The 15973-nt window shown below is 41.0% G+C and overlaps 2 protein-coding genes across 4 annotated transcripts in view; one reads left to right on the top strand and one right to left on the bottom strand.

Annotated features, from left to right (window-relative positions):
- The first annotated feature begins 2403 nt into the window (after positions 1 to 2403).
- Nkx2-4 (NK2 homeobox 4) lies at positions 2404 to 4034 on the top strand. The gene is made up of 2 exons (XM_045155715.1): positions 2404 to 2875; positions 3400 to 4034. Exons 1-2 carry the CDS (start codon positions 2404 to 2406, stop codon positions 4032 to 4034), a joined length of 1107 nt encoding a protein of 368 aa, XP_045011650.1.
- Positions 4035 to 8974: 4940 nt separating this feature from the next.
- Positions 8975 to 15973, bottom strand: part of Xrn2 (5'-3' exoribonuclease 2) — a 78395-nt gene continuing 71396 nt past the window's right edge. For all 3 annotated transcript variants that reach the window (XM_004668740.2, XM_045156923.1, XM_045156925.1), the window contains 2 exons: positions 12504 to 12642; positions 8975 to 10263 (listed from right to left, as the gene is read on the bottom strand). In XM_004668740.2, the coding sequence (XP_004668797.1) occupies positions 10198 to 10263; positions 12504 to 12642 (205 nt within the window). In that variant the 3' untranslated portion in view covers positions 8975 to 10197. The remainder of the gene's footprint in view (positions 10264 to 12503; positions 12643 to 15973) is intronic.

Genomic DNA, 15973 nt, shown 5'->3' with positions numbered 1-15973 from the left:
GATTTGAATGTTCTCATAATAGGACTCAGCACAGTTTAAAAAATACTCAATAATGTATGTTACAACCACTTGCAAATTTCCATATTGAAGTTCTACAAATAAAGTAACATGAAACGACATGTATAGCTGAAAATCAGTAAATTATATTGATTGGAAAATTTGTCAATAATACTTTTCTGCTTGGACAACTAATCAACATGGAGATTAGGATAATGCTTTCACTTTTGAGCTATGTTTGAATTTAAGAAATAAAATACAATGGTCCTCAAGTAACTTTTACATTCAAAGATATTATGATCAATTAGTTTTACTTACCTTTCCTTTAATGAAAGCTTAAAATGACTTTCCACTGGTTTAAGCTAATAAGTAGTAAATAAGACAATGTAAATTAAAACAAAAGTTTAAAACCCAAATTATGGTTTGTCAAAAGGGTCCCAGCATTTAATCAAATACATACATTTGGGCTTCTTTGTGCATTATTAATTTTAGAAACACAGGAAATGGCAGCACAGGTGAGGATGAAGACTTAAGCCAAGTGTCTCAAGTTCAGGAAAGACCTGTAAAAGCAGCATCATGTCAGACTGCAGCCATACTAATCTTGTTAAGTGAATAACTGATGTCTGTAAACAGCTGGCAAAACTGCATTTTGTTCCTTAGTATGTGTTTTAAAATTACTTAACACTCCTCTCTAGTCACTTTCTTCCCATAGGTAACCATATGGCTTTTTCTTGCTACAAAGTGTGAATTCTTTGCGAAACTACAGAGCAATGAAAGAAACAATCATTAAAATATCAAGCCAAAGACACCAAGGCCAATTAAGCTACAAAACTAAAATCCAATAGAAAAGGAAATGCTGAACACTCTCCTGATCAAGACATATGCTACCAGGTCGAACTTTGGTAGTGTTCTTGTTCTTTCATGCTTAGACACAACAGAATCTGGTTTGAGAAAGCATTCTCCTTACTTTTTCCCTCTCCTACTCTAGTTCTCAGGAAATCATAAAAATTGTATCTTTGTGTTCCTATTATCCTTGCAGTTTTTTCATTGTAAGAAGGTCTTCAAAATATACTCAATACGATTGCACACTTCTTTTGTCATATTTCTTTGTTTAGAGCATTTGGTGTTAAGTTCATAATGCCTAAATTCTTTGCCATGAAAGAACATTTGTAAATCAAAACATGTCAAAAATCAGTTGTTTATAGTTTTGCATTTGTTTCAAGAAAAACTGCATTCATCTTCACTTGATTTCTGCCTCCATTTTTGTATTTAAACGATTACTTTTTTAACAACAGCAAACATGTAGAAATACTTGAAATTTCAGCCTTTCCCACACCCTCTCTTTTTTTTTTTTTAAATCAGGGTAGTGACAGGAGAATAAATCTTAAATTAACTACTATGTGTGGGGACAAAAGGAAAGGTATCAGTAAAGAACTTTACAGGTGCGAACTAATCATGGAACAGTTTAGTAAATAAAAATATCCCCTCTTTCCCTTGTTCAGCTTCCTTCCCCGTAGAGTAGAAACAGCATACTTACAGGATAACATATCTGTTTGCCAGTGTCTCTCTGTGTTTTCTCTCTTCTTTGGATTTGGATACTTTGAGCTAATTTGAAAGTATCCGTTAGGTTGCCTACAGAATGATGCTTAAGGACCTAAAGACGCATAAATTAAGGATCCCCACAATGGCAGAGGACGGTCATTGTACCTCTTCTCTTTATGCGCTCTTATGGTGGGACCCAAGAGCATTTTTTTAACACTTTAGATGATGGAGCCTGCAGGGGGCTTGGTAGAGGGGAAGGGAAGTAGTGAACCCTGCAAACCAGCCCCTCCCAAACGTAGCAGCACATCCTGGTGTCCCCCCCTACACACACCAACATACACTCCCAATCATACTGGGTTTTACAACAAAGTCACTTTAGGAAAACTCGGGTGTAGATGGAAACAAGTGTGGAGTCTTTCACTGGCCTTGGAGTTTCTATTTCTAGTAGTCAAGGGCGGAGGTAACCGGAGCGTGGATAGAAGCACGAAGGATGGAGAAAGCAAAAGGGGGGAGGGAGTGATGAAGAAACTCCCTACTGGCCCTTTTACTTTTTCTTTCTTTCTTTTTCTTTTTTCTTTTCTTTTTTTTTTATGCCACCATTATGGGAAGTGCGGGGGGGGGGGCGAAAGAAAAAGATGTCAATGACCATTGTTTGCTCGTTTGGGATGTTGCTCCGCCCCCCGAGTCTGTCGTAAACCTGGCGCTGGACTAAAATAAACCCCAGATCCCGCAGCCGCCTCGGGGGCTCGCGGCGCCGCCGACTCCTGTCTTGTCCGCTCGGTCCGCCGAGGTGGCGGCGGCGGCGACCAGCGACTGCCGCGTCCCGCCCGCCCCGGGCCCCCCTACCTGGCCGTCCGCCGAGCCATGTCGTTGAGCCCCAAGCACACGACGCCCTTCTCCGTGTCGGACATCCTGAGCCCCATCGAGGAGACCTACAAGAAGTTCGGCGGCGCCATGGACGGCGCGCCGCCCGGCTTGGGGACGCCCCTGGGGGCCGCGGCCGCCGCCGCCGCCTACCGCGCACCGCCGCCCGGTTCCTCCTCCCAGGCGGCGGCGGCGGCGGCCACCGTGGCGGGCATGCAACCTCCTCACGCCATGAGCGGACACAACGCGGCGGCGGCGGCGGCGGCGGCGGCAGCGGCAGCGGCGGCGGCCGCCACCTACCACATGCCGCCGGGAGTCTCGCAGTTCCCGCACGGAGCCATGGGCGGCTACTGCAACGGCGGCCTGGGAAACATGGGAGAGCTGCCCGCCTACCCGGACGGCATGAGGGGCGGCGCGGCCGCCGCGGCCACCGGCTGGTACGGCGCCAACACGGACCCGCGATACACGTCAAGTGAGCGGGGCTGAGGGCGCGAGGAGGGCGGCGCGGGCTTGGCCAGCCAGCACAGCCGCGGGGCGCCGGGGTGCTGCCGTCGGGCGGCGGGGAAGCGGCACGCAGGGGCGTCCTGGGACGGGAGAGGGAGTCTGGAACGCGCGCCGCGAACAGCCCGGGACGGACGAGGCCTGGGGCGCGCGGGGCGTCCCGAGACTGTAGTCAGGGGCGCGCGGGGGGGGGGGCGCTCTGGGCCCGCGAGGCGCGCTGGGACGTGTGACCCGGATCCTAGGACGCGCGCGCGCGGCAGGGTCCTGGGACGAGGCGTGGGGCGCGCGGGGCGTCCTGGGACTTGTGCTCAGGGCCGCGCGCGCGGGGTGGGGGGTGTTGCTGGGGTCGAGGCCCGCGGCGCGCGGGGAAGGCCTCGCGCCGTCGCGGTGTGAAGACAACGTGGCGGCGGCGGGCGAGCGACGACGGGCGAGCCCGGCACTCACCGGTCCTCCTTCTTTGCCCCCCCCCTCCCTTTTTATTCCCTCCCTCCTCAGTCTCCAGGTTCATGGGGCCCTCGGCGGGCGTGAACGTAACGGGAATGAGTTCGCTGTCGGGCATCGCGGACGCCGCCAAGTCGCTGGCCCCGCTGCACGCGGCTGCGGCGGCGGTGGCGCCGCGAAGGAAGCGCCGCGTGCTCTTCTCGCAGGCGCAGGTCTACGAGCTGGAGCGGCGCTTCAAGCAGCAGAAGTACCTGTCGGCGCCCGAGCGCGAGCACCTGGCCAGCATGATCCACCTGACGCCCACGCAGGTCAAGATCTGGTTCCAGAACCATCGCTACAAGATGAAACGGCAGGCCAAGGACAAGGCGGCGCAGCAGCTGCAGCAGCAGGAGGGCGGCCTGGGCCCGCCGCCGCCGCCGCCGCCGCCTTCGCCGCGCCGCGTGGCCGTGCCGGTGCTGGTCAAGGACGGAAAACCGTGTCAGAACGGCGCCGCTGGTACGCCGACGTCGGGTCAAGCGGGGCAGCAGCAGCAGCAGGCCCCGACGCCAGTGCCTGAACTCGAGGAGCTGTCACCTAGCCCGCCTGCTTTGCACGGCCCCGGGGGCAGCCTGGCAGCCCTGGACGCGGCTGCGGGGGACTACGGTGGAGGCGTGCTCGGTGCCAACCTGCTCTATGGCAGGACGTGGTGACAGTTCTGCGCCTCGGGGTTGGATGGGGGTGTCCTACCTGCAGCCGGCTGGGTCTGCAAGAAACTTGCAAGGACTCGTGGGGGAAAAGCGTGCAGAAGCTGAGCCTGGAGTACCCGGGGATGGAAAGACAAAACGGGTCGTGGAGAGAGGCAGGCTTGGAGGCTCTTGGCTGGGGGTGGGAGGTAGTGATGGCCCCAGGACCGAATAATGTGACACCATGCTTTGAGCTGGTGATTTCCTCCTCCCAGAAGTTCCTAAATTATGCGCAAAGCTGATCGAATCTACACCCACCACGTTCCTAACCAAAGCTCTCAGAGTTTTAGACGTTGGAAACTTTGTTGGTGTTTGTAGCTTTAAAAAAAAAAAAAAATCAAACCACTTTGACAATGAATGCTTTCCAAAATGGAATTTATCTTGGGAGACTAATTTTCAAAGCCCCTCCCCAAGTGCAATTTCATTAATATTTGATTGAAAGTAAATGGAATCATAGCTCAAGGTGGCTTACTCATAGCAACATTATTGTAGAGGAATTATTGCCATTGAAGTAAAATACAGAGGTAGATTTAAAATCAAGATCCTAATTATATGGATTGATACCATTTTTAAAATTTAATGCCGATTTTGAAATCCCTTGCTATTTGACAACCATGTGTTTGTATATTATCCTAGAAGAGGATTCTCACCCCTGATGCAACTCATAAAAAAGAAGGGTTGTAAACTACTTTTTTAATGTGGAATCTGGTCTTTCCAAATCAACTGATGAACCACACCCCATCCTTCTATAAACATGGTATTTATTCTTTAAGATAAATTTTGTCTGAATTTTAACTTCTTGATAAAGTGCTCGAACAAGCAAGTAAAATTACTATCAATATTTAAAACCATGTCAATAAGAGAATAAGGTGACTTGTTGAACTGTAATCAAGATACACAGAAAAAGTAAGATGTTTATAATTTTCCATCATATTTAGAACTTAGTAGGAGTTACACCATTTTGTTGGTGTTTTATTGTATAAATAATGTATTTACTCTTTAATATGCCAATTTATATTTCCAGTGTTTCAAATGGATATTTAAATATAACTTAAACGAATCTTAAGTACTTTTTTTCCCCAAAAGTCAAGTGTTCGTTTCTTTTTCATGAAGCCTATATCAGTTTGGTTTGGGTGGAGGTTTCCCTGCTTTTAACACCAGTTGGCAGGGTGTGACAATACAGCTTAGTTTCAGTAATGATATTGGAGGAAAAATACTGAGACAACTGAATAATGTGAACTTATAAATTAATGAAAGTTAAATAAGTATGGACAAAGCATATTTTACAAATGTTCAAAAAATGGATACCAGAGATGCCAAACCTCTTCTACATTTAAGGTTTTAAAAGAACAATTTGAGCACTGAAACATTTCATTTCGTTTGAACATTTTTCTGAAAGTACAAAGTGACTGCATAACAGTGTCATAAAGGGAAAATTCACACTTCTATAAGCTGTATTTTATAAAGTAAATTCTTTAAAAAATAAATAAAAACAACTCCAGATCTTTAGAAGAGAGAGGGGTGGAGCAAAGAAATTCCTTTATCAATGGGCTGATGCATTTTTTTGAAAGTGAGATTTAATTTTTAAAGACATTTTACATAAACAATTTCAGCAATTAGATAAAACTGGTACAGTCAACTTACAGAAAAATTGACCAGCTTGGGTTTTTACATGTTAGGTTAGCTTTAATGTTAACTATGCTGGTGAAACTATTATGTATTAAACTTCAAAGTACTTGTCTATATTAATTTTATTCTACATTACTTCTAGAAGACTTGCTCTAAAAGTCCACGATTTGCAATAATTTTTTAAAGACTAACAACGTATTAAAAACAATGCTTATGGCCTAAGCCATATTCTTAAAGAAAATGAAACTTTTAATGAATTTCATTCTTGATAATTTATTTCCAGAATAAAGAATCCCTTAAACCAACTGAACTTTATCCAAAAATAATGTCATTAAGAAGAAATAACCATTTTTCTTCTGAAAGTTTATTTAGTGCAGCCATATCTTCTCCTACTCGGCATTTCTTTAAGTAGTGAAAGACCCAAGTCTGAAGTAATTGCTGCAGAGAGCTTAACATTCTATACGTAGAGACTTACTGGGCAAGTCCTGAAATTAGGAAAGATTTGATTCCCGGAACATTAAAAGGAATGTTTTACCATGAAATCCCACCTTCTGATTAATGCAAAGCAAAAGCCGTTCCTTCTCTTGAGGTTAGTGCTTTGCAGCTCTTTTATAAAAACACAAACGGACCAGACTAGGTGAAACTCATTAACTGAAGAGGAGGATAAGTGTCTCCACAACCCAGAGGGAGAACCCGCACAGGGTCTAAGTGGAACAAAGCCTTCTCGAAGTTTAGTCAGGGTCAGAGCAAAACCTGGTTACAGAAATGTGAGCTCTGCAAATGTGACATTCTCCTATGCGTTTTGAGGTCTACCATCTTTTCCAATTGAGGCGCAGACACTAAAACACAGAATCAAAGTTGCAGAGAGGAATGGGAGGGATTGCAGGTACTTTGCTGTAATCTGCATTGGAATGTAAATTGAGGTGGTGTGTGTGTGTGTGATAGTGTGCAATTCCTAAGGACACGAAGGGGGTTTTATATGTGGAAGGGTGAGAGTGTACCTAGTTGTCCTATTTGTCTTTGCTTAGGACCACAACCTAAAGGTCAGAATAGTCAGTCTTCAACCAACACAGATATGTTCAAACTCCATTCTGTGAGCGACTGTTTACTTTCAATTTAAAGCAAATCAGAGACTCAATCCTGTTCACTAAATGTAAGCACTTTCTGTAGACTTGCTTTGTTAGCTGCTTTGAATAATGATGACTTAGAAAGATTTAAATTTGTGGACCATAATTATATAAAGATGTATAGATTGGATTTGAGAAAATAATGCGTTGTGGTGCTACACAAATTTTTGATGCAGTTCAAAGCATATTCCGTCATTTAGTACATTAGCCTTTGTGAATGAAATCTTGCATGCTAATTATTTGAATCCAGTTTTTTTTTTTTTGAAATACTGTTGATTGCCATTCTCAAACCCAGCGATAGGAAACTCAAATATATTTTATACAACCTAAGTAGCTTTTTACTGATAGAATTAGTGAGCATCTAGGGAAATTTCAAAGATGCCCAGACTGGGAACTTCATCTGCATCTCATCAGAGCTCCTCTCTCCAGTAAGTACTGAGAACTCTCTGTGATCTCGGGATCACTTTTATTATTTCTAGAGAGAATGGAATTCTAGGAGAGGTCTTATGATTTTGTTTGGTTTTGCTTTAGAATGTTTACCTAAAATTAAATGAAATGGCTGTTTTTCTTTAGTTTTATGGAACCTCTTATTTCAATAATTGGGCAACTTTAATAAAATTTTAGCCAATATTTGTGTAAATTTAAGGTGTGCAAACTATTTTACAGCAGTAAACAGCTGTTGTCTCAGTTCACATACACAAAACACATTTTTTTAATCCCATTCCATAAACAGTGCATAGGAAAACAGCCATAAAACCGTTTATTGGATTTAATCCCCAGTGGAGGAAACATACATCAAGAGTGCGGCTTTTCTTCCTTGTTTCTTGACCTTTTTCTTGGTTAGAAATAGAGAGCACTGGCTCACTAAAAGTGGAACTGGCGGCAGTTATGATTGGCCCCAGCTATACAGCCACCCTGCCTTCTGGGATCTGGGACAGATTGACTCTAGGCAATGTCTGGATTTTAGATTTCTAGGCATAGAGAAATTTGGTTATACTCTGACTTCAAACTTAAAAAGGAGCCTCAGGAAAAAGAAAAAAAAATTTCCGATTACTTTCTTGACAGGCTCACCGCATTTGCAGTGGAATTGTGAGGTTGACAAGGCCGTTGAGAAGTTACAGCGCAGCGTCCAGGGAGCCCAAGGATGATGCTACGGAGGTCCCCAGGCCCTCAAGGTCGGAGATCTGAGCTTCGGCACAGCCACCCCGCTTCAAACCTCCAGCACTGGGGCTCTGCGGCAACCCCCCCGCCCCCGGACCCTCGCCCCAGCGCAGCACTGGGAGACCGCAAAGCTGGCCTGGGCTTCCTGACCCCTCCTAGGAAGGATGACCTTGACTCCCAGGAGCAGGAGCAGACGGCGGCTGCTGCACCGCCCCAGCGCCGGCTTCAGGAGTATCTGACCTCCACCCAAGTCGCTGTGTGTGTGTGTTGGGGGGGGGGGGGGCAGGAGGACAGGATCCCCACCCCCACCCCAGCCTGTTATGTTGCCCTGGGTCTTCGCAGGAAAATTAACCTATCAGTCATTATACCCAATTGGCCTTTGTAGCACTAAATGGCAATCTAATACCAGTTTGCAGAAGGCTTTGTGCTTAAATGTACATCTCATTGGCGCTTTAAAGGAAGAGCCGTTCATTATTGGCCCTTAGCGCCACAGCTGTTTCTAGGAGCAAAGATTTAAAAACTTTAATGTGAGACGCTGAAAAAAAAATGTGCCCTAATAATAACATAATGGCACCGAAGTAACAAAATTAGCCCATTGACTGTGACGTTAGAATTTTCAGGTGACATTTATAGATGCAAATACCCCACTTGAAAGCGTAACAGAGCATTTTATTGAAATAAGACCATTTCTGTGTAATAGGTAGGTGGGCAAGTCAGAGATGGGGGGGGGGAGATGAAGAGAAGGAAAGTTTCAGCAGCTGGGCAGATTTGGGGCATACCAATTCTGCAGACTTAGTTATTTGCTTTAAGTTCATCAGGCTTTTTTCTTAGAGTTCTTCCAAACACTCAAGACACCCCAAACTCAGCTATATCAAAAACAGTCTTATGAAGGCTTAAAACTAAACCAAAACTAAAGGTTTGGGAAAATAGAAGGTAGACATGTGGGCTTGCATATGGTACCTGTGAAGCTATACATAAGACGACACAGGCTTCCTTTGAATATATGGTACTTTATTTAATGACTAAACATCTTTAGTATTTGAAAATTACAGAGAAATTAGCATAAGGCATTTGCTATAAATACAATGGTGGGCAGTTTCTACTGGAGATTCCTAAGAACAGCAGGGTCCTGCTGCATTAGCCATCATCATGAATGAACTCAACAGCTTCAAAATACTTTCCAATTCAAGGTTAAGGTGGATTTTCCCCCCTATGTACACTAAGATTCACAAGTGTGTTTTAGATGAATACTAAAGAACAAACGTCCTAAATCAGGTCAACTGAGACAAGGCAGCAATCATCAGTGTCTTCATGGTGTCATGTGTGTTCATTAGGGCAACCAAATAAAAATGCACATGAAAGTGGTGTATGTGAACTCCAAGCATGTATTTAAAGATAGTGTGCATAACTGAAGGAAAAAAAGTAAAAATTGGATTCTACTATGAAAAAAAACAGCTAAAAATCCACTATGCAGTAGGTTAGCTATGAATTAAAAATTTCAAACTCATATAAAATATTTAAAAGTAAGTCATTAAAACTGGAAAGCAAGTATGAAATTTGTAAGAATGTAAAAAAATTCTCAGATTATTGGCAATATACTAGTATAATAAAGGTCTTTGTTGAATTATTCTTAAAATCTTCACTGACTTTTGACATCTACTTTTAGAAATGTATTATTTTCTTCAAAAGTTTATTTATAAAAAAATGTTTAAGATTTTTTCAACTGATGTATTCTAAAAGAATAACACAAGAAACCAGTCTTTAAAGTTTACCTTTATTTTTTTTTTTTACTAAAGTCCAGAAATTTCTATAAGACAAGTATTTTAATGAAATGTTTCCAAAGAAATGCTGAACAATATATATTCTAGTTTGCTGAGAGTTCCAGCTCAAATGTTCATACCTAATTCATGTGCATTAAAAAAATCATCATGGAGCTAGTTTGATTTGAACCATAATGAAAATCCAGGACTCCTAATTTCATCAAATGTGTTTTACAAGCAATAATAAATTCAAATTCACTGCATTATGCAACACACATCTCTAAAAAGCAACATAAAACAGTGAGATCAGATCAGTAGAAATATACACAATTAAAGGAAATACACAAAGTACAGTAGTTTTATTAAAAACTACTACTTGAGAAAGAAATCTCCTTTCCACAAATAGCATAAAATTGTAGAACGATGAAAAGATTCGGAAAGCTTTACAAAAGCTTAATTCCAGTTGTATCTTCCTGAGGGTGGTGGCAAAGGGTATTTCCTTCCTTCTCTGGGATATCCCTAAAAATAAAAAAAAGTTAGTTTTTGTTTATCTTCTGACTTAATACTTTGCAAAGAAATTAACTTTACATCTCTGTGGAAAAGCGCATCATTAAGAAACTATTTCTTAAAGTACACCCTACAGAAATCCTCAAAAGTATGTACTGTGAACCCAGAGTGTTAACATTAAGTTGTTGCAGAGCTAAACACTCACACAGTGGTATCACTGCAAACCAACCAAGTAAGCACTAACAACCACACCTACAAAATTCCCTAAATGTTCACAAATGAGCAAGTGAAATGTTCTGTGTAATCATATATGGTGTTCTTGTACTTTCCCACCATCTATGCTATGCATCCACGCTAGCAAAGCCATTCTGTTTAATCAAGTGAAGAGGCTTGCTGAGGCAGCAGGGGCCTAAGGAATACTTAATGTCAGAGATAAATTTTTATTTGGTTAAAAAACAGAACAGTAAGTAATAAGATTATATATGAAAGATAAAATTTATAACACACCTTAGCATGCTTATAAATAACATTTGTATATAATACAAGATAATTCATAATTCCATTTCTAAGGGATAAGGATGTATATAGCTCAGTGGTATAGTGCTTGCCAAGTGTGTGTGAGGCCCTGGGTTTAATCCCCAACATCACAAAAGAAAAAGGAAAAAAGAAAATAGCTTTCTAGAACTGTAGGCTTCCCTTTCTAGAGCTGTAGGATTCATGCTGCCACTTTGAGCACTTTAGCAGTTTAGACTATAGTATGTTCACACCCAGGATGCTACAACATAGGCAAAAACCTTGTTTAGTCACATCACCTTCACTAAAGACATAATGAAGGCAAAATTTCATTTAATAGTGAACCTCGGTAGAAACAAGACAGGGGAAAAAAAAAAAAAAAGAATGAATATATTTCCAAAAAGAAGCCTTCCTAACTGGTCTATATCCTCTTAGTGAAGAGAATTTTACCTTGTTTAACACCACAATTCCTTAAAAGGGAAGATCTCCTAAGCAGACAGCAGGATTTAGCTGCCTAAGCAGCCAGACCCCAGCTCTGCTATCAAGCCATAAGAGATTTTGGTTTTCAGTTCATGACTGGCAAGATGCACTGACAATTGAACATTCTCCAGTTTCTTTAGTTATAAGTATGCCCTTATTTCAAAAATGCTGCTATGAAACTGTCTAGTGCCATCTAGACTCCAGCTACATGTAACACATTAGACTACATTGGTCAATGTAATATTGCTATGTCCCATCTAAGGTACATCCTCTGGAACACAATATAAAACAGCAAGTGATAGGACTTTTTAGAGGTGTTCAGTGAAATGAACTCAAATTCTATGAAGTGATTTTAATGAATTTTAACAAAATCCTCTCAAAAGGCATTACATGTGCAATTAAAGTGATTGCTTTCATATAAGGCTAATGTAAAAATACATTTTACAAGTGTAGAAAAAAAGATTTTTTTTTTCTCAGCTACTGGAAAGATCTTACATTTAAAAGGGACACGTAACAAGAACCCGGCTTGGAAAATTAATATGTGAAGCACTGCAAAAGGTCTGCAGGCGATACCAGGTAAGCAATTTAATACCACTTCACATCACTGCAGGTGCCAGTCTCCATGAATACTACTCTCAGAATCATAGCATTCCAATCCTGCTCTCTACCAGAATCTGATTAAAGTGCATGCAGATTCTGCCTAGAGTATCGAAATGCTAGAGAAAATTATGTTAAATAGGCCTCAGTCTTAAATGTTGCTAAAACTGTATGGTAGCAATAGAAGATAATGCAGCTTAAATGTTTCTATGAATTATGACACAGATTCATTGGCATAGCTCTTTAAATAGAACAGCAGCAGAGCATGTGGAAATCTTCAAGGAAAAACTTCCACAAGGAGGAATTCAATGACAAATCAAGACAGATTTCTAAGATTAATCAGGACAACCACTAAATAGGTAGATTTTCAAAACTTTCTACTTGAATTCAGAAAATTCTGATTTGTTAACGACAGGTATAGTTTCTATTAATTAAATATCCTTAAAAAATAAACATGGTTCTAGGTTGGAAATCTTCAGAATTTTCAATGTATAACCTATTAAGGCAGGTACTTACCTTAAACAGTTTGACAGGCACAAGCTCAACTAAGCTACTTTATTACTTTCCCAGAAACATTGTTAAGAAAAATACTGAGCCCAGAGAGGCACGTTTAAATATGAAATGAGCAGTATTCTTTTCCTCTACAGTCTACATGCTATTACCTGTCTTCCTCCACGATCATCCCGTCTAGGTGGATATCCTCCAGGCCCAGGCAGCATCTGGTACTGGTTTGGCTGAAAGTGTGCATTTTGGGTTTGAAGCATCCGGTTCCATGGCAGCAGAGGTTCAGCTGCGACACCTCTGTGGAAAGGCACCACATTTTTATTAGCAGTGAAGCCTATTTTACTACACAACCCTCGGGTGGGCAAGTATTTGTTTTTAAAATATTTTTATTCATTTGTGTGTATATGTGCACTTGTAGGCACATGCACAGTAGAGTATCTTACCACTACAAACAACAAGAGATGCACGTGCCTTGTTTTGTGCATGTATCTGGCTGTATGTGGGTGCTGGAGAATCAAATCCAGGCTGTCAGGCTTTGTAAGCAAGTGCCTTTAACCACTGAGTCATCTTCCTAATTCCTCAAACAGGCAGGTCTTTTCCAAATTAGCCAATTAGTCTGGACTTGTCATATGGGATATATAGTATCAGTATGGCCTTTATGTCTCTTGTACCCAGTATAGTATCTCATGAAGCTCAAGCATTTATTACAATAGACACTTTCATCAACTGGTCCAGAAGGTCTGACTTTTATAAAATACTCTTTTCAGTTTTTACTATATTTCCTTTTTAGTCATTTGAAGGTCTGGATGTAAGATCACCATGTTGGCTACATTTATGATGTTATCCAGAGTAAACACATACAGGACAGGAGAATAAGGCCTTATTTTTTTTAAATGTTCAGCCTCATTCTTACAATCTTTTCTTTCTAGTTAATTGCAGGTTGCAAATGAATTCTTACTGCTGAGTATTTTGAATCCAGGGTAGGGGACTAGGCTATTTTTTCCCATCCATTATTCTGCTCAATATGTCAGAAGGTCTGATCGGGAAGAAACCTTTTCAAGTTCTATTGATGCAGCTTTCAATTGACCATGGTGACCTAGCAACATGAGCACTAATTGGCATGGGCTGACTGGCATTTGGTGTACAGTTTACATGGGAACACAGATTCAACAGCTATTATAACCCAGTTTGCTGTCCCAGATTAGTAGTTGAAAGAAATGTTTTAATTGTCTTCAAGTGCCTATTTTAACTTTGCTGATACAAAACAACAGGTAGAAGGCATTAAATCATAACTTAATTAAAACTTGTCACATAACACAGCGGAGATATACCTTCTAAAGGCAATCACTATTTAAACACTAACTTTCTCTGTAAGACATCTTCCTCCATTCCTATTTTATAGATGTTGCTACAAAGACTAAGCAGAAGCAAAATAGTCCTGTGTGTGTTAACATTAGAAACTTTGGGACCACAGATGATATTAGGAAGAATTCAATAAAACTAAGGTGCTGACTAGCCTATGTTTGCAATAATCCAATCAGCATATGAATTTCACTGCTTTGGGGGTTCAAAAACATTTTTTAGGAACAAAAGCCTGCAGTTGGGTCCACTGGGTGATGGATGCATTCTTTTTACAGCTATTCAAGTCTGAATCCATCCTCTCTACTCTCCCTTCTTCACTTGAAGCCTTCTTATAAACAAAACAATAACAACAACAACAAACAAACAAAGACAATATTCTTGTGCAATAACTCAAAGACAAAAGCTCTCTGAAGAACTCTAGAAGCCAAGGCTATTACTTTAGTTAATGGCTGAAATTAGAAGTCTAATAATATGACATGCTTTGACCTTTTAAAAGAGTCAGAAAGAAATGCATATATTTAGGGCTTATAATTATTTTCTAGGTTCATTATTAGTACAAATAATTTCTGGCAAGAATGCCTTATCTATTTCGAGTGGTCTCTTCTGGCTTCTGCAGAAGTGGGAAGGGATGTGGCCAAGGAGATTCATCAATATTAGGATGTTTACACAAAATCTACAAGCGAAAATTACAACTCACACACTGTGTTAACTATAATATTTTTAGTCTCATCTAAGCCCTATGAACATGGTAGCACATGAGTCTGGAGTTTGTCTGTAGTGGCTACAGGCCTTGGCATGCCAATTTTCTCTCTCTCGAGTAAATAATAAAAATAAATGCCCATTCTCTCTCCCTCCCTTCCAGTCTCTTGGTTTCTCTTACCCCTTGTAAATAAAAAAAAAAAAAAAATTAATGCCTATATGTTATAAAAATAGGAACAGTCTTAAACAAACAATTTTTGCTTTTGTTAAATGACTACTAGTAATTGTTTGGATAAAAATAATTTTTTAAAGAAGGATTTATTTATTTACACGTGTTTATGTGTACATGTTAAGAATCTCTTGTTGCCACAAATGAATGCCTGCCTGGCTTATGTGAGTCTTGGGGAATTGAACCCAGGTCAGCAGGCTTTGCAACAAAGCACTTTCAAACACTGAGACATCTCCCCAGCCTCTAAAAATGATAATTGTTATGATAAAAACCATTAGTAATAAAAATGGAACAAAATAGCTGGGCGTGGTGGCACACACCTTTAATCCCAGCACTCGGGAGGCAGAGGTAGGAGGATTGCTGTGAATTTGAGGCCACCCTGAGACTCCATAGTGAATTCCAGGTCAGCCTGGGCTACAGTGAGACCCTACCTTGAAAAACCAAAAAAAAAAAAAAAAAAAAAGGAACAAAATGAGCAAAGCTCAACGGCATGTGCTACCCTCTTCTGATTACTGGCAGAAATGCCTTTATTCCTTACAAGATAAACTTATTTCTATGGCAATTATAAGCAAACTGAAATTTACCTAAGAAAATATATTTTGTTTTCTTTTCGAGGTAGGGTGTCACACTAATCCAGACTGACCTAGATAGACCTCACTCTGTAGCCCCAGGCTGGACTTGAGCTGACAGTGATCCTCCAATCTCAGCCTCCCAAGTGCTGGGATTAAATGAATGTGCCACCACCTGTGGCTTAAGAAAACATGTTTTAAAAACATGGAAACACTTAAATTGGCCCATATTAACTTTTTAAAAGTAAGTGGTTCAAAACTGACACATCTTTTGATATCATGGTGGCAACAATATTCTTAAACTGCTTTGAAAAGTGGCTGGCACTGAAGTCCACCAATCTGGGAAGTATAAATTTATATGCATGGCATATTTATATGTGATCATTTAAAAAGATTTTTTCATGACTAACTGGCCTGAATATCCACTGGTGGAAAACTAAGTAAATGGCTACCTTATATTGTTAAATGGTGAGGAATTAAAATAATGAATTATCTCCCACTTGTTATTGGCTTTATTATATTATTAAGTTCTGTGGGTGTGTGTGCATATACACATGTGTGTAGGAAGGAAGACGCACTGTGTATTTATTTGTTTTTGAGATTGGGTCTATGTAACCTAGACAGGTCTCAAAATCCAACCTTTCTGTCTCAACTTCTGGCTCTCATTGTATTTTTTAAGTCAAAGGAATATATGAATTATAAATACTATTAGGAAGCAACTCAAGACAACACACAGTAGTTTAGAAAACAGACAGTTAAAATTCTATTT

Source organism: Jaculus jaculus, chromosome 8 (assembly GCF_020740685.1).
Source record: "Jaculus jaculus isolate mJacJac1 chromosome 8, mJacJac1.mat.Y.cur, whole genome shotgun sequence".
NCBI lineage: Eukaryota > Metazoa > Chordata > Mammalia > Rodentia > Dipodidae > Jaculus > Jaculus jaculus.
Note: the sequence above shows the minus strand (reverse complement) of the source record. Positions and strands in the feature narration are given on the sequence as shown.